Genomic DNA, 19528 nt, shown 5'->3' on the forward strand with positions numbered 1-19528 from the left:
GCAGCTCAGCTGTGTAAGGGGGAGGTGGAAGGACTACAGGGCATGGAGTCTGGTATGGTAGCACACAAGGGTAAGAGGGGCGCATGGGTGGTCTGCATGAATCCTCCTGTCCTCCTCTTCCACCGGATGCTGCAGAAGGGAGGGCCCCTGGGGGCTACTCCAGCCATTGGGCTAGAAGGGCCTTTACGCAGCTACTCCATTCTCTGGGAAGGCAGAGTCCTCTCCCGTGGCTCTCTGAAGTTAATGGGGTTATATCAGGGGTAAATTTAGCCCATTACATTCCTGGAGGGTCCTAATTCATATGGTGTCATAGGACGATTTACTGTGAGAGTCAACCATAAGCTACAGGGGAAGGTAGGTTTTAAGCAGATTATTAATGACTAGAAGTGAAAGTGGCTCCATGGTTTAAGATGGGGGGAAGGGCCAATTTCCAGATGAAGGGTGCAGCCCATGCAAAAAGCACCAACTGCTGTGGATAGCATGGAAGAGGGGGACAGAAAGAAGTCCCAGAATGGAGAAGTGGAGTCCGTGGGCTTGGTTTTTGTCTTGGTTACATTGACCAGGATTACTTCTGCACTACACCAGTGCAACTGAGATCAGAGTCGGAGCCAGGGAGCAGATGGGTATGAGGCCAGAGATGTGGAGGAGGAATAAGGCCCTGGAGAGATCTGAAACGTAGAAAGCCATTTTGAATTGGTTTAACGGCTGTATAGGGGAGAAGCCAGAGGGAAGGTGACAGAGAGGATAAGACTGGTATGATTCTCAGACCTGGAAAGAAAGAACATTCCTAGGAACCATGGGAATTGCCAGACCAGATCAGACTCGGGGTCTATCTAGTTCAGAATCCTGTACCAAACAGTGACCATTTTCTCATTTTCCATATAAATGTTCAATTATTATTGGAATCCTGCTAAGTTCCTGGCCTCAATGATATCATGTGGCAATGAGCTCCATAGGCCAACCTTTTGGACTTGCTGAAGTACAGAGAGTAATAATTTAGGAAGACTAGTAGTTAAGGATTTCAGGATTAAGAATTTCAGTAGAGGCCAGGTCAAAGCCAGGATGAATCCCAGCAAGAGGATGGTGCTGGACACCTTACAGAGAGCTAAGATGTAAGACGACAGAGAAGGTGTGAGGTCAAGAGGAATTCCAGGAGGTCTGGTTGTAGGAGCAAAGCAGAGGGGAATGTGTTAAGTGAGAGCAGGGTCAGAGAAATGGAACAGAGTACTTTTTACCTAGGGGAAGGACTTTGGGGCTGTTTAGTAATAAGAAGTTATGGTGTATTCAGGAGACAAGACCACAGCAGCAGAGAGATGGGAGAGGATCGGATCAGCAAACCATCAAAAGGGTCACTGCCATAGAAAGGGATGTCCAAGACTTTACACGCCATACCCTAGCTGTTAAAGTCCACTGGGTAAATAATAACCAGAATATGGGCTTGATTGTGCAACCACTGATCACAATGCTGGTAATCTCATTGAAGTCAGTGGGACCCTTTGCATGAATAAACACTCATTGACGGGAGTGACTGAGGGTTGCAGCATTGCATCATGTGAAAAGGGCCTATGCACATTCTGACGGCACCCACCAGAACTAGACTGACCATCTGGTTTATCATGTAAAGGACAGGAAGCATGAAAAATCCTTTTTAGCCACAATTTAGAAGTCATCTAAATATTCATTTTCTCAACTGATTCTGGGTTTCTGATGCAGGGGTGGTAGAAGCTTACTAACAGTGAAGGAGCCACCAGTGCCCGAACTGTGGCCCCGCCCCTTCCCCGAGGCCCCTCCTCACCCCTTCCCCCCCGAGGCCCCGCCCCTGTGCCGTCCCTTCCCCTGACGCCCACCCCCATGCAGCCCCTTCCCTTGAGGCCTCGCCCCTGCACCACCCCTTCCCCCGAGGCCCCTTTCCTTCTCCCCATCGCTTGGCTTTATGGTAGATAAAAAGTGAGGGGGCCATGGCCCCCTGACCCCCCTGTTCTGATGTCATCTGCAGTGTCTCAGGGTGAATGATGTACTTCTCTCAATTGGCACTTTTATATTTACACAGGTTATAGATTTCTTTAGAACTTAAGAAAACAAAATACATCAAGGAATAACCAATACGAATGGTATGGAAGACAGTACGGAAGCCTCATGCAGCCTGGCAAACAACACTAGTGTGGAGAGTCATGAATCTTTGCAGTTAAATAAAATGGCTTTTACACCACCGGAGTGAAATACATCCATGCTGTTTGTGCCTGACCCAAAGCAACAGGGACTATTTCCCGGCATAACTTTCATTTCAATTGGTTCTGTCTATTTGCTGCTCCTCTCTTAAGGGTAGCCACCTGGAATTCTGGCAGTGGGAGCACTGGGAGCTCAGTGACAGAGGGCGCAGGCCCTAAGCTGTCAGTAAGCCTTTAAAGTTAGGGCTCTGTGCTTCAGGAGAGAACGGTGAATTTCCGAACGGTTGGGTTCAGAGACCAATTGCAGAGAATGTCAGATCTCTCTCCTTGTGATAAAAAGACACACGTGCTACCAAAAAAGGGTGCCCTGGGGTCTTCGCAATAGGCAATTACAGGGCTTTTGTAACTGACTCAACATCAACAAGAATAGCTAAACTGAGCCTAGAAATCTCTGCGTGAAACAGACTGAGGGCTGTGTGATGGTTACAGAGTAGGGAAGTTCCCTGTGAGATGTTACACTGAAGATCTGCTTCCTGGGCTTTTTTGAAGCCTTGACACTGGATTTGAGGCTGCCAATCTGTAGAGAAGCTATTGTAGTTTATAAGCAAGCCCCAGAACAGTGAATCAGCACATACAAAACTGTTTCCTGTCTAGGCTTATTTTACATGACTGGCTGTAATAACGAGCCCTGAGAATTTCCCTACTTTTGCATGTGTACAAGGGATTTATATTGTCTTAAATAATGTTTATATCATTCAAATGAAATTACTTCCCAAAGGAAAGCCCCTCCCCTCCTTCCCAATGGCATGAAGGATCTCTTTGCAAAGGACAAAGAACATAAGAACGGCCATACTGGGTCAGACCAAAGGTCAATCTAGCTTAGCATCCTGTCTTCCGACAGTGGCCAATGCCAAATGCCCCAGAAGGAATGAACAGAACAGGTAATCATCAAATGATCCATCCCCTGTTGCCCATTCCCAGCTTCTGGCAAACAGAGGCTAACAGCCATTGATGGACCTATCCTCCATGAATTTATCTAGTTCTTTTTTGAACCCTGTTAATGGTCTTGGCCTTCACAACATTCTCTGGCAAGGAGTTCCACAGGTTGACTGTGCATTGTATGAAAAAATACTTCCTTTTGTTTGTTTTAAACCTTCTGCCTATTCATTTCATTTGATGGCCCCTAGTTCTTGTGTTATGAGAAGGAGTAAATAACTCTTCCTTATTTACTTTCTTCACACCAGTCATGATTTTATAGACCTCTACCATATTCCCCCTTAGTCGTCTCTTTTCCAAGCTGAAAAGTCCCAGTCTTATTAATCTCTCCTCATATGGCAGCCGTTCCATACCCCTAATCATTTTTGTTGCCCTTTTCTGAATCTTTTCCAATTCCAAAATATCCTTTTTGAGATGGGGCAACCACATCTGCATGCAGTATTCAAGATGTGGGCGTACCATGGATTTATATAGAGGCAGTATGATATTTTCTGTCCCTTTCTTAATGATTCCCAACATTCTGTTCTCTTTTTTGACTGCCGCTGCACACTGAGTGGATGATTTAATTGGGGATGGGTCCTGGTTTTGAGCAGGGGGTTGGACTAGATGACCTCCTGAGGTCCCTTCCAACCCTGATATTCTATGATTCTATGATGTTTTCAGAGAACTATCCACAGTGACTCCCAGATCTTTCTTGAGTGGTAACAGCTAATTTAGACCTCATCATTTTATATGTATAGTTGGGATTACGTTTTCCAATGTGCAAAGCACATTGCACAAGCAGCTCAGCTCTAAAGCTCAGGCTATCTTCCCTTTGACACTACAACGGTATGAGCCTGATCATATCCCCTGACCTGCACAGGTGGGAGATATTCTGTGTGTGGTTCTATCCCTTCCCAGTAGTACTAGCCTGAGCTACCTCCCCGAACTTGGCTACCTCCCCGCAGTCTGTAGGAAGTGCCCCAAGAGCCAGGAGATCCATGCAGGGAGAGAGGGAGGTTGGGGCACATCACCCCCACACCATCTCTATGGAAGTCAGAGTAATAATACAGCCTTAGACCTAATCTGACCTGACACCATCACTCTAACTCACCCCAGTAGAGTAACTGCCATTAAAATCCATACAGTTCTACTCTGTGCCCTAGTTAATATTACTGCAGCCATCAGTGTGTTCTCTACATACTCCTTTAGGGACTATTAGAAATACTGCCAGCAAGGCTAATTACTTATGAACTGCAACAGTAAAGATGTGACTAGAGGATGCACTGTGTTAACAGCTGATCACCTAGCAGGTCTCCGACATGTCTACATGCAGTGTGGTGGGATGGGAGTTGTAATGTTAGCTTTGATAGGTCAGGCTCTGAATACAAAACTTCAAAAAATCTGTTGCATGCAGAACTCCATCTGTGTGTGCTCACTGGAGGATGCGATAAGGACAGAGGCACTCAGAACATATTCTCTAGTGGCTTCTGACCCACAGCTCTATCAAATGGCATGCAGCAGGTTGTGAGCATTCCAGGACAAGTCCATAAAAAACTATCTTTGATTCATTGTAGCTGCACTGCATTATGATATAGCTGCTCTTGAGATTTGTGTGTGGAGAGAACTTACTTCCACTGGAATTATCCAGGGGCCAGGTCACACAATTACTGTATAGAATTAGGAGCTCAAAATTGTGCATGCAAACCCTAAAGCCTTGCTTCTAGTGGCAAAGGGCACTTCAACAATACTCCTGAAAATAGCCTCCATTTTTGTGCATACACCTTTGGGTACCTAAGCTCCAAACGGTTTCTACCATGCTGGGCCAGACTCTAACTCGCTGGAGGTAGAAAAATAAAACCAATTCAACAGCTGTAACAAACCAGATCAGAAACTCACCTGCTTTTGTTCTTCTCCCAAACTGTCCCACATGGATGCAACAATTTTTGAAACATCTCCGAATGTAGCATTTGGGTTTTGCCCTTTGATAGCTGCTTGTGTGTCTCTGAAAAACAGGGCATAAGCTGACACAGGCTTCTGGGGCTCGTTGGGGTCCTTCTTTTTCTTCTTCTTTTGGCTTTTGGGTTTCTTGCCCAGGTCTGTTGATGGTCTCTTCTCTCCAGAAATCTGTAAAACCAAAAGGGACCAAGTAATGACCAGCTCTCTCTGGTTGGAGTTAAAGATTCTGGTGGCATTGGGAAAATGATGAGACAGGAAGCCAATGAAGAACGAGCACTCATGACAGGCACAGGATGGTGCCTGGCACCACAACCTGACTCTCTCCCCAGTATCATCCCTTTCACTTGTACAAATAGTTTGAGAAGTTTAGTGTTCAACCCAAGTGAGGAACTAATAACCCTGGCTAAGGGCAGGCCTAGTGCAGGCAGCTCCTGGGCTTTCCCCTAGCTACCCAGCACTGCCCTCCAGCACAGGTATCCCATTACTGCCATCCTGAACCACTTGAGCAAGTTGCTGGTTATTCCCGCCTCGATGTACTTGCTGTGTATGGTATGAACAAGACTGGGCCAGTACACTGTTTTTCAACTCCCTCCCACCTGATCTCTCACCAGTACCACTCTCTGATCTTGGTGACCACCCAGCTTCTTATGCCCCTGAAGATTTCGCCACTGATACTACATTGTTAACCCAATGTAGATCAGTTTTTTAAGCAGTGTATTGAAGGCCTTTGGAAATTCCAAATAATGCGTCTCTTTCACCCCATGCTGCTCCTATTATCACTTCCCCAGAGACATTAGTCAGGTTAGTTAAGCAGGCCCTTCCTTGGTGTAGCCTGTGGAATAACTCTCCCGAAGTTCCACCTGACCTCCGACTGCATGCTTGATCAGTTGTTCAGGAATCCATCTCAGTCTGTATGTTAGAGGCATTGGGCGGAGTTTGCCATAGCTCTTCCACTGATCCCTTTTCAATACTGGGGGAGGGGGAGGTGTCACTTTAGCACTCTGCTCCCCTCCAGCTGTGCCCAGGCGTTCATATTTTCTATTCACCGCCTCTTTCTGCACTGTGGGATGCTGGTTGTACAGCTCTGGAACTGTCACTGCACTTCTCTCCCTGACTTGTGCTGGTGTCCTGTAGTTTCATGAGTTTCTCACTCTTTGTCCCCCAGTACATTCCCCTCTGTGTGTGGCATGTTTCCCTCCTTTTCTTTTGTAAGCACCAAGACTAAAATGGTGCCTGATGTATCCCCACATTCCTCAGGCTCTCTCCTAGGGACACAACCTCCCTCACTGTTTCCACTAAACAGCTCCCCAGATACTTTCACTTGCTCTTGCTTATTTCCCCTAACCATCCCCTGGAGGCTCATATACTCCCTCCCTGTGCCCTGCCCATTTCCTCTGCCCGTGACCTCCCCATTCATTTTGCTTTCCAGCTGGTTTCATTCAGCAGCGCACACTTGTTTCAAAATTCACTTTCACGTTTTTGCTTTCCCCTTTCTCAGATTCCTCCCTGTCCTGATTTCACCCTGGTGAAGTCATGGTCCATCTTTACCCGTCATTCCCCAACTTTCCTCATTCCGACTGCGTGCTGTGTTTCTTTGCACCAGGTCCACCTTGCCCCCCAGAGCAGTCATGAGCAGGGGCCACAAGCACTACCGGCATGACACTGGAGCACCGCGCCCTTTTGGGGACATCTATACTTTGGAAGGCAGCTTGCTTCCCTCCCCCAAATAGTGCAGGGCCTGTTTGCACGTACATGCATACACTCCACAACAACAGGGCAAGAAGCACCTCTGGGGGAATTCACAAGTAAAGTGTAGTATATCTTTATGACAACACTATACACTGCGTTAATCCTTAGAGACCTGCCAATTTTGTGTTAAACAAGTAGACTCGGCTATCTGAATGCATTCAGCATTCCATGAGCTTTGAGAGCACTGAAAAGACTGAGGTAACATTAATTATTTAGTTATCTGCAGCATCTGGCAAGATTTTAAGGGAGTACAGACCCTCTCCTGCATTCCTTGCTTACCTAAACCTTGACCAAAGACCAAGGGGAGTTTTGAGTGCAGAAGGACTACAGGATCAGGGCTGCATTTTGTTACCTGTGATTACCAAGTCTCATCAGATCACTGTGCTGGGCAGGCCATTTAGTGGGTCGTTTAGTCCACTCCCTGTACCATAACAGAACTGAATTCATTCTCCCCGAATTCTTCTTGAAGAGAGTCTAAGACTCAGCCTCCAGTGAGGCAGAATCCATAGTTTCCCTTTTTAGTTAGTGTCACCGCCAAACTTCTGCTTCTTATAGGGTCTGATCTTTGGCCTTGGGCACTCTCTTTGGCACTGCTGCACAGGCCATGCTGCTGAAATGTAACCACCTTTTTTACTGCTGTTTACAGGCTGCTGTTCCAGGCTAGCATGCCTGGGTATTCCTGGGTGCTAATGTAGCATATGTGACAGCTGGTAACCAGAACACACAGTCACAGGGCTAAGAAATAATACGCGGAACTTGAAAACAGAAAGTAAATTTCCAGGTGGAGGGCATTTGCTAAAGAAGATGGTAAGATGCAGCAGGGGTAAGTATATCAGACACAGACAAAAGAAAATCCATGAATATTGAAGCGTACGTGTTCACCTATAGAGGAAAGAGATACTTTTAAACCACTTTGAACTCATACACTGAGGACCTCTACGTTAGTGAGTTAAGCCACACAATACCCCTGTGAGGCAGGGAAATATTATTAAACACATTTTACAGGAGGAAAATCTAAGACACAGAGAGGTTCGTTGACTTGTCCCATGTCAACAGCAGAGCCAGGAACAGAACCCAGAACCAAAGGCTGCCAGTCCTGTATTCTAACCACTAGAAACACTTCCTCAAAGGCAAAAAGTCAACTAGCATCTCTGCTTATCAAATGCTGACAGTGTTGAGACACTTCTCAGACTGCTCAGCAATTCCATTAGTTAAAGAGTTACCCACTTTATCAGGAAGATGATTTTAAAAGAGGAAGTTACTTACTTTCATAATTAGAAGTCCTTTGACCTGTGCGGGCCCCTGTGGGTATGCATATGCTCCAGGCCCCCGAAGCCAGAGAATTTTGAAAGCAGTGTCTGTTGGTCTGTGCCTGCACCTTCACTCTCCTCATGACTCCAACTGAGGAGATAAAGGGCTGGGCGGACTGACCATCTCTCCAATTCCTGGTCTACTGTGAATCAAAAGATGATCCAAAACAGAGGGGAAGGAGGGCGAATAGTGAAATACAGACAGGGACCATACATCTTGAAGAATCTCCAGTAAGTAACTTCCTCTTCTTCGAGCGCTGGTCCCTGTGTGTATTCCACTGTGGGTGACTGACAAGCAGTACTTAAGTAGGAGGAAGGTGTGAGAATGTAGATGGCAGAGCCGAACGGAGGGCCACCATTCCAAAGGATGCACTGGTGGAGGAGTCCTGTACTGAAGCAGTGTGGCTGGAATTCCATGTAGTTGCTTTGTAAATATCAAGTAGAGGTATTTCTTGAAGCGATGCCATAGACGTCACTTGTGCTCTCGTGGAATGAGCCCTCCCCCCATGAGGGGAAGGGAGATTAGACAGCGGATAGCAGAGCAAAATATAGACATATAGTTTACAGATAAATGGATAAAGACAACAAAACTCTGGACTCTGGCAGTTCTGACCTGGTGGTGAGAAGGAACTGGGGAGGAGGCTGGTCTGCCTCACCCTTTATCTCCTTGGTTGGAGGCATGGGGAGAGTGAGGATGCATGTGCGGATCAGTGGACACTGCTTTCAAAATTGTCTAGCTCCAGGAATATGGAGCACATGCATACCTACACATAGGGACCAGCACTCAAAGAAAAACACCATTTTATGATAGAAACTAGGCTGAATACCAAGCCCTTAAGCATAAAATGTAACTAGACATGGCTGTCTGTCTGTCTAAAGAAGGCTGCTGTCATAACGGCTTTGTTATTTGATTGCAAGCACCAGAAGTGCTCGGAAACCACAGAGTTTAAGAGGACTCATTTCAGCTGGCACAGTTCTAATGTTCTCTGTTCATCAGCTCTTGAATGGCCATTAAGCTCGGTCTCAGTGCAGTGGCATTTCTCAAATGGACAGTTGCCCATTAGCGAATAAGCAAAAAAAAAAAAAGGGGGGGGAGGGGGATGGGACAAAAAAAAGCATTTAATTTAAAACTGCCAATTGGGTTGGAATGGGATTCCTGGGGGTGAAAGGCCACCTTGTTAGGAGGAAAAAATTCATAACAAGGTTTCACTCCGTGGGTGAATTGGATGGCATTTTATCTCATTTTAATCTCAGTTCATCTACTTTTGTACTGATGGGAAAGAAAACAAACCCTCCAGCAGTTATTGGCCAAAGTGCAGCATCAAGTAGAGGAGCCAAGAACAAGAATCAGCAACTCTCAGCAACTATTAGGAGTTTGTGATCATTCTTATTTATACAGAGCCATAAGTGTGCTTGGCACTTTACAGACAAATGACAGACCATGTCCTGGCCCCACAGAGTATTGAGGCTCCTAACTTCTGTTGAAATGCCTTTGTGGATTTGGGTCTTACAGTCTTTAGCAGTGTGGATTGTGCAGCTTTCATGGCCCATGTGCTAAGCAGTGAGCAGAGCTACAACACTGTTTAGAGTTCATTTTCTGCTGAAGTATGAATCTGGTACAGCGTAGTACGACATAGTCCTGGCTAGAGGGAGGTGTCTTGCAGGCGGGTATTATGTAGGCTTAAACAACCTGATCATTATTACTGGCACCCTAAACCAAACCTGAACCAAGGCCCAGGTCACAGAATCACATTGGGTAGAGATCAAAAGACCCGTGAGATTATGTAAACCCCCCACTCCCATCATGCCAACCAATGTACAGTGGGATTACTCTCTACAGTGGGATAAATTGTTCCGGGCCATTATGTCTCTTCCACCCTCCTGTCTCCTCCACCTTCACACTTTGCATAAATGCCAGAGACAATCATGGAAGCACAAGGCTTGCTCCCTGTAAGCACCACAGGAGTGCATCCCACCCCACAGGAAGTGGGAGGAGTACAGTCATGACCCCACCCCTCTGCCTGTGGAGCTGGCTGGGTATGATGCTGGGGGAACAGGCTGCAACCTCCAAAGAGTTGGTGCATTAAGCATGTCCCCCCACACCCGGCACAGTTTGCTCGGGGAGGGATTTTATGGGCTGGCTCCACAGAGCACCCAAAGGGAGCCAGTGTCTTCCTAGCACAATCTGGCTCTCGGTCTTCCCTCATGGGTTCAGGAGCCTAGTGCCCACAGCAGTGGGAACTGCCGCAAGGACTGAATGCCTTTTGCCAATAATTCAAGTGGAATCACTCACAAGGGGCAGCTCAGAATGGCCTGGATTTGCTGCTGTTGACTTAGAAAACAGCTGTGAATGTTATTTTAACATATGACAGTGCTGTGATGTGTATCCAGCTATAAATGCCCTGAGATAACGCACTTTACTCCATTGGAGAGGCCCGTGTGCAGAACAATCGATGTAACATGAAGAGTAAGCTGGGATAATTCACAGGTTTGGGCAATCAAATTATAAACAGGCTGCTTTGCTGTCATCTAGGCGATTCTCAAAGAGTCAGGGGCTTCATTGGTCACATCTGAATTTTATAAAACCTGCAGAGAGATTTCTAAAGCAAGGGTAATTGGGACTATACCCACTCCCCAGGCTGGGCGAGTAAGAGTTGGATGCTTAATCCTGGGAACAACTAAGCCCGGAAACACACTAAACTCTTAGGCTGCGGTATTCAAAAGGAGTTTAGCACCCAAATGCCATTGAAATGTCCATTGGTCTTTCCTTTGAAAACCCCTGTCTTACCGTTTTAATGGATGTGAATTCAAATGAGTAGTCTGTGCAGACAGGGCAGGGACACAAGAATGTTTAGCTTTCCAGACACTACTAGTGAAAACAAAACAGCCGTATTTCTGCCTTGATGCAACAACAAAAACAACTTTTCAGCCATGAAGCGCTGGAAGTGAAGTCACTTAGCACAAAATGTTAGTGTGCTCCTTTCCCCCTACATCTGAATTATCTACTGGTATGTTGCTTGGGTTCCCCCACTGACCCCTCAAGGCTTTGAAAATTCTCCAGTGAAGGAATCTTTCATGATCCCTCTTGCAGTGGGTCACTACGCTTCCAATAAGAGTTACAATTTACTTCAGCGTTTGGTCTCTATCCAGTTTTCACAAATTACTGGCTTTTGTGGGAATAGAAAAACCACCTCCTGGCATCAGGACCATTTCTTATGTGTTAATATGATTTTCTTGGTAGATATTTTAATTCCTGTTAGTTAGAAACTCTTTTTATGATCTGTTGTACAAAGGTCATTAATGGTCATAAAATAAATGATGGATTGATGCCTTTAAATATTTCCAACAGCTGTGTATATAGAGAAAGCAAACAAAAACGCATAAGCCACTGTGACTCCAGTGCTCTCTTTACACTGTGGTTTCTTTTCTCCAGGAAACATACCACTTGATTATTGCTTTGCCTAACTTGCTATGTGTATACAGGATAGACAAGGTATATATTTGTGGCCAGAAAAAAAATACAGGGCTTTATCAATTGCCTTAGCTATCTTGCTCCAAGAATCTGACATATCCCCAAATTCTGTCTCCCTCATTGGGACTCGTTGGACCTATAAGAAATGTATCAGCAAAAAATCCATGACCTAACAGGTAACTCCTGTACTATCATATTGTCAGGCTGAAACCTTGAAGGTGATTGGTAAAGGTACAATGGAAAAAGCTGCTGCAGACACTGAGTGTAGTTAGCCTAAAACTCACACTGCACTCTCACTGCAAGAAAGGTTTTAGCTGCAAAGCAAATGCCATTTGCTTTCTGTGACCCTTGAGTTGCCGGTGATACAGTCTCTTCTAGCCAGCAGATCACCAAACTCCTCTGGCTGCATAGGGCTGTGCCAAATAGACACAACCAAATTCTAAAACTGCAAAATCTGAGGATTTCATAAAATACTTCTATTTTCAAGCAAAAATATATTTTTATTTTCGCAAGTTAGTTCTAATAAAGATCAGATTTGCATCCACACACACTTTTTGAAATGTCAGGTTTTGAGATGAAAACTTCCATTTTATGAAAAGTGAAATGAAAACGAAGAATATTTTTTCCTGAAGTTTCATGAGAAAGTATTTGATAGTTTGCTCAGCCCTAATACTAGAGCTAAGCGGTCACTATATTACTTGTTACTGTGGGTAACACACACACAATTTGATCTTCAGAAGGTTTTTCTTCTGGGAATGAAGATACACTGCCAGCAAGCCAGTGATTTTGGTAATACAGTGTCTTCCTTAGAAGTAGCATCTTTCAGAGACAGCCCTTCCACGAAGGCTTAACAAACGGGTCAGCACCATCCCAGAACGTTACAAGTCTAAACATCAAAGTACCCAGTGTCGGTGAATGCTCATGTATCAGGTACACAAGACATTATGGCTGTACCATAATCATCTCTGCAATCTGCCCACATGCAAGGAGAGTCAGGGAAGACGTGTGGACAACAGCGCAAAGAGTTTGCTCTGCCAGTGCATTTTCTGAGAATGATGCAGGATGACTAAGGTGACCCAGAAATCTTAGCCCAAGCTGTCCTTCAACACTTCCTCCACACCAGTCCTAACGAAGCAGGTGATTTTTATTTTATAATCTTCCCTACGTTTTACCTCTTTGTTTATCAGTTCTCTTCATCCACTCAAGACAACTGGCATCCTAAGGGCTTCTGACCACTAGCCAAACAAGAATGGCAAGCAACTTTCACTATATCCTGTGTCACCATCACTTTATTAACTGTCCTAGGTAATAACTGGTTGCTAAAAAAATACCCAGGTGAATTAAAAGACAGAGGATGCTTTCTTTGTTATTTGACACGGGTGCTTCTTAAGGACTCTGCTAAATCACACGCTGGATTTTTGCTTCTCTCTTCCAACACAAAGTCTAGTTTTACAGATACAGTCTTTGAAACGGGAAAAAAAATTGAGCACTGAACCACGTATTTATTGTCAAAATCCTAATCTGAAAGAACAATGTAGCATGATGTATCTGGCAACTGCAGTAGGAAAGAAAAGACTTAGGGGAGAAAACTTCTCTCAGAATTAGAGACTTTCATTCATTGAGTTGTTATATGCACCAATATAGAACACCAATGTTTGATATGATTTGCAAATCTGCCATGCTTTCCCGCGTCCTAGCCCAGAAAAGTTCTCTGTAAACAATCGCCTGTTACAGAGAATTCTCTATCTCTGTGCAAAGGAAAAACAAAAGGTCTGTTCTCTTATTAGAGCGAATTATTTCTATCACTGTAAATACTGTCTGTCATTCTCTTATTGTATGTCTGTTAAAACAGGCATGGCTGCACGTACCTTATAATGTGATTCTGTCTCCTCTTCCTGAGTAGAACTGGAGGGAGATGGTGTAGCAGATTTACTTCCTGGGGGTGATGGGGAACCATGGGTAACACCGCTCCTCATACCCATCTGAGAAATCAGCTGTGACTGGCTGAGGGCACTCATGTGACCGGCTAACATCCCTGGTCGATTGATCAGGGGGACTTGACGGTTGGAATCATAGGAAGTGGCGTCTGAGTGGACCATCTCCTGGATCTGAGTTAGGAGAATATTACTTTTTAATTAAAAATGTATTTTATTTATTGTCTTATAAAATTACTTTATGATGAACTAGTATTGACTGATTTAGAAATTATATTACAGAACTGGTAGAGAAAAATCTTCTTCCCTGCCCCTTTCCAAAACAAGAGAAGAGAGCGAGTTGGGCAGCGTATGCTTGTGGTTTCTCCTTTCCATAATTTCCCTGTGGGAAAACAAGGATTACGTCTACACGGCAGCTAGGAGGTGTAATTACCAGCTCAGGTAGATGTAGACACGCTAGGTCTGCTTGAGCTAGCACGCTAAAAATAGCAAAGCAGCGTGACTGTGACGGCACGGCTAGCTGCCTTAGGCTCTCAGGTGGGCTTGTGCCTGGGCGACTAGCAGTGTAGACGTACCCTAAGGGTTTACAACATGAGGGCTTAAATTGTATCAGCAAAATGTGTGTGCGCATGTACCAGCAGAGAAATGCTTCAGGCTATAATAGCGGGAAGAAACTTCCCCCAGGGCAGGCTACAGCCAAACTGTCCAAAGTGGGGTTTTCACAGTCTCCTCTGAAACGCCTGGTCATAGCCACGGGATGTCAAACTAGCTGGGCCAACCAACTGAGCACACACACATATTGTGTGGACACATCGTCGGCCCTTGCTTTTGAAAGTTCAGCCCTGCTCTGCTCAGGGATGCAGCTGCAAGGAGTTGCGATTCCTCGCATGCTGCACATGATCAAATACAACGTGTTATCGCTTAGAAAAGTGAGAAGCTCAAAAAATTAACTTCTTCATGTTTAACAAGTTACCACAACTTCTCGGATCCCCTGCTCCCTGGCTTAAACAGAAAAGTACAAATAGAAATAAATAAATACATCGTATACTCTGGAGCAGAACAAGCAGAAGTCCCCAGCCTCCCCCAGACAGGCCTGGATCTGGCTTTAGGCCAGATAGCAGAACGTAAGTAGGTTTTGTTGCAGAAGTTTGTTGTTTGACCGCACTGCGAAAACACAAATTCCAACCTAACCAGCTGAGGATCTGGCCCCATGCCGAGGTATCATTAGGGAAGTGACTTCAGTATAGTAAAACCAAGAAGATTCCGAGACCCAGAAGCGACTGTGTCCTAGACACAGAGGGTCTCTCACACAGTTTGCTCCCATGTGCTGTACAGTGTGGCCCAGGCACACAATGGGGTGTGTTAAGAATGATGCTTGAGCCTTACTGCCAAGAGCCTTACCTGACACTGCTCTGACTGCAGCATCTCTTTCATGAAGGTTTATGGACCTCCTTTTAATTTTTTGAATAACAGTAAAACAATAGGTGCAAACCCTCCCTTTGTCATCAAAGCCCCATGTTTACAAAGAGGGGTGCCTCTCTGGCAAGTCTGAGTCCCCTGACTGGCAGAGAAATCAAGAACTTTCTACTGTATTTACTTACTTAAAACATGCCACCCAGTGCTCCAGACACTAGAACTAATGACACAAAACAACAAACACTCCCCACAAAGATCTGACCCTACTCAATCATTCATCCTGTCCCCCAGAAACCTGTGCCCTGTCCCATCTCCTGAAGGCCAGCAGATTCGGGCTCTGGCAGACTGAGGCAACAAGCAAATTCCACAGTCAAGAGGGCGAAGGATTTCAGAAGTGACTATTGATTTTGGGTGCCCGACTTGGGACACCTTAAAGGCCCCCAATTTACAGAGCGCAGGGGCTCAGCACTTTTCAGTGGAGGCAACCAAAACCAACAATGGACTATAAGGTGGATAGAAAGCTGGCTAGATTGTCGGGCTCAAAGGGTAGTGATCAATGGCTCCATGTCTAGTTGGCAGCCGGTATCAAGTGGAGTGCCCCAAGCGTCGGTCCTGGGGCCGGTTTTGTTCAATATCTTCATAAATGATCTGGAGGATGGTGTGGATTGCACCCTCAGTAAGTTTGCAGATGACACTAAACTGGGAGGAGAGGTAGATACGCTGGAGGGTAGGGATAGGATACAGAGGGACCTAGACAAATTGGAGGATTGGGCCAAAAGAAATCTGATGAGGTTCAACAAGGACAAGTGCAGAGTCCTGCACTTAGGACGGAAGAATCCCATGCACCGCTACAGACTAGGGACCGAATGGCTCGGCAGCAGTTCTGCAGAAAAGGACCTAGAGGTTACAGTGGACGAGAAGCTGGATATGTGTCAACAGTGTGCCCTTGTTGCCAAGAAGGCCAATGGCATTTTGGGATGTATAAGTAGAGGCATTGCCAGCAGATGGAGGGATGTGATCATTCCCCTCTATTTGACATTGGTGAGGCCTCATCTGGAGTACTATGTCCAGTTTTGGGCCCCACACTACAAGAAGGATGTGGAAAAATTGGAAAGAGTCCAGCGGAGGGCAACAAAAATGATTAGGGGACTAGAACACATGAGTTATGAGGATAGGCTGAGGGAACGGGGGATGTTTAGTCTACGGAAGAGAAGAATGAGGGGGGATTTGATACCTGCTTTCAACTACCTGAAAGGGGGTTCCAAAGAGGATGGCTCTAGACTGTTCTCAGTGGTAGCAGATGACAGAACAAGGAGTAATGGTCTCAAGTTGCAGTGGGGGAGATTTAGGTTGGATATTAGGAAAAACTTTTTCACTGGGAGGGTGGTGAAACACTGGAATGCGTTACCTAGGGAGGTGGTGGAATCTCCTTCCTTAGAAGTTTTTAAGGTCAGGCTTGACAAAGCTCTGGCTGGGATGATTTAATTGGGGATCGGTCCTACTTTGAGCAGGGGGTTGGACTAGATGACCTCCTGAGGTCCCTTCCAACCCTGATATTCTATGATTCTATGAATCACTTTGGACAATCTTACCCTAGGACCCCTCACTGAGACGGTTCTGTTTCCAGCCCCCTGGCAATCAAACAGGATGTGTTCAGAGGCGCACAGCGCTGTGCATGATCAGACTCATGCCACTGCAGCAGGATGCCCAGATTTTGCCTTCAGGTGCCGCCGTCGGCAGTGTGGCGTGTAAATGGGGTTCTGTGGGCTGAAGTGTCTCCCTGAGCTCCCTCAGGATCCCCTCTTAATGTGACCACACTTGAAAATTGAGCTCTTCATCCCATTAGCCTACAACCACCACAGTTAGGCTGGATCCATGAACACAGAAAACAAACCGCACAACGACAGATAGAGCAAGACAGACCCAGCGTGGCCCTCTAACTCCCCAACAGAATGGTGATGGCCTACTTGCGCCATAGGACAGCTTACAACGTAAACCACCATACTGTGAGCAAATTCCACTTCAGTCCATGGCCTGCAAGAGAGCTACATCACACTCACACATTCAGGGCCAAGTTCTGCTCCTACTGAACTCAGTGGCAAAGCTCACATTTGTTTCTATGGGAGCAGGATTATAAGGAAACAGGCAGCAGGATCGGGCCCATATACAAGGGAACAGGCTTGTTTTGCATTCTTCAGCAGCTCAGCCCTTTCCCAGCTTCAAAAGATAACATGTGCTGGGGCCTTAACCAACACTGCAAGCACATCAGACACCAAACTGCAAAAATTCATCTTTGCACCCGTCTGGAAAGTAATGGAAAACAACAGACAGAGCCTGCTGGAAGGGCTGAAATTATAATTGCCTAAGGGCCAGCTGTGTGAAAAGGTGAAAAAAATGAATATTATTCTTTTGGGCAGAGAATCTGTATGTCCAGTTCATATGACAGATTGTACAGACGTCAGGCTTAAATTGCAAACACCACTGATGAAAGGCCCTACATAAATCATTAAAATGCAGAAGGAAAAGGAGCAAAATGACAACAGATGCTTAAATACTCCCAAACTAAGCTAGGGAGAGAGGCTATGGTGAGGACCGTTACTGCATGAAGAGTAAAACGCCCTGTTCACCAACAAAAGAAATGTTCATTGTCTAGCCATTTTCAGCCTTACCATTCTGCCATCCATCTCTGAACAAGCCTCAGAATATACAATCAGCCCAGCCTCAAATTGAAGGCCCTTTGGACATGGATGATCCTCCAGGCTGTTGTTCATATAGTGGGATACCAGGGTGCCAGGAAGAGTGTGGGAACCTATATACTGAAGGGAGAAAAGACAGATAAAATAGAGATACAAGGCCAGATGTTCAGCTGGTGTAAATCATTGTAGCTCAACCGAAGTCAATGGAGCTAGGTTGACTTACACCATCTGAAAACCTGGCCCATAATCTGTCTATCAAAGGTACTTCTAGACCACCCCATCACCCAATAACTGAGCACTGACTCACGGTAATTGGCCTCAGGAATATAGTGCGTTCATGAAGAAGAAATCCTGGAGAGGACTGCTGCACCTGCTCAGATCACGCCACATTATAACAAGCCCTTCCCACTGAGAATGAGTCATACTATGAGAAACACCAGGCAAACTTCAGACATGATGTAAGCGGCTACAGCTCCACTGAAGTCAAATGGGTTGCATCTGCTTACATCTGGGCTGAATTTTGTCCAGCGTTTCTAATTCCAACTGGCTTTTCACATCTTCCTTCAGGCTCTGGGAACTGCAGTAAAGAAATGGCTGTCATCTACGACCATAAGGAACCCAGTGTAAGAGAGCCCAAACCAGTTCCCAACCTGCTTTATCACTCTCTTAAAAGTCTTTGTGGACTTTAATGTTTTAAGTTAAATATTTCGGATCAAATTTACAAAGGGCAGAGAACCATATACATACAGACACCAAAAATACACAACCTTATTTATGCATGCAAATTCTATGGTTGTGTGCATAAGTTTGGCAATGCATTGACCCAATTTGCACCTGCAGTTGCATGCACAAATAGAGGACAGAGTTGCCTTTCTATAAACGGAGCATTGTTTAGTGGATGAAGCGTAGGTCTCTAAATGAGGACCTCCTGCATTTCAATCCTGACTTTTTGCATGCCCTTGTACTTTTCATAGAGATGACTTTCCTGTCGTCTGATTATCCAGTATACACAGAGTAATAACTGAGACATGTAGTAATCACAAAAATATAACAGTGAGGGGTTACTGAAGGTCCAGACTCGATGTAATAACAGAATAACAACACTATTATGACGTGCTACTTGTTTGGATCCAAGGTTGTAGAAAAATAGAGCCTTCTTCAGGGAAATGACCAAAGACACTGAACACTTTACTACATGGACCACTTGTCTGATCTAGCAGGGAAATTCCCATGCTCCATGCTGCTCTCCTCCATCACAAAACCCACCCTCTTGTGTCTATGGGAGGATTTTGTGTAGTCCTCACTGTACTGCTTGTTACTCAGTGAAGCTAGCAAATCTGATAAAAAAGAAAACTAGTTTGTATTCCTCTCCCTCCATTAATCCACTCTCTCCCCCACAGTCTCATCTGGGCACGCTACAGCCCCAATCTTGGAAAGACTTAGGCACACACTGAACATTACAGATATGAGTAGTTTTGATATTCAATGGGTTTTTTCATGTTTGTAAAGTTAAGCACATCTCTAAATTTTTGCAGAATCGGGACCTAAGCACTGATATCACTGCAGGACTGAGCCCACAAATACTTACTCACACGAGAGACCCTTACACATACAAGCAGTCCCAATTAATCCAATATGACTGCTCACATGAATGAAGACTACTCATGTGAGTAATGCTTGTCAGATCAGAATCTAGAACAGAATTTACTCTCGGGGACTAGTCAAATAACAGCAGACTCGGAAGTGCCCAGAAAAGACTATGCAACCGAAATCTGTGCTGCCTTTCCTTGAGAAAACCCTACCAGAATTCACATTAGGTTATTTATCACCTTCCCTCCCATATACAGAT

At 45.3% G+C, this 19528-nt stretch overlaps 1 protein-coding gene across 3 annotated transcripts in view; it reads right to left on the reverse strand.

Annotated features, from left to right (window-relative positions):
* Positions 1-19528, reverse strand: part of TOX2 (TOX high mobility group box family member 2) — a 261370-nt gene that overhangs the window by 38617 nt on the left and 203225 nt on the right. For 2 of the 3 annotated variants that reach the window (XM_077832417.1, XM_077832418.1), the window contains exons 4-5: positions 13502-13741; positions 5043-5270 (exon numbers count right to left, since the gene is read on the reverse strand). In XM_077832417.1, coding sequence (XP_077688543.1) covers positions 5043-5270; positions 13502-13741 — 468 coding nt within the window. The remainder of the gene's footprint in view (positions 1-5042; positions 5271-13501; positions 13742-19528) is intronic. The other variant, XM_077832419.1, reaches the window with a different exon arrangement.

The sequence above is a fragment of the Eretmochelys imbricata genome, chromosome 13 (genome assembly GCF_965152235.1).
Source record: "Eretmochelys imbricata isolate rEreImb1 chromosome 13, rEreImb1.hap1, whole genome shotgun sequence".
NCBI lineage: Eukaryota > Metazoa > Chordata > Testudines > Cheloniidae > Eretmochelys > Eretmochelys imbricata.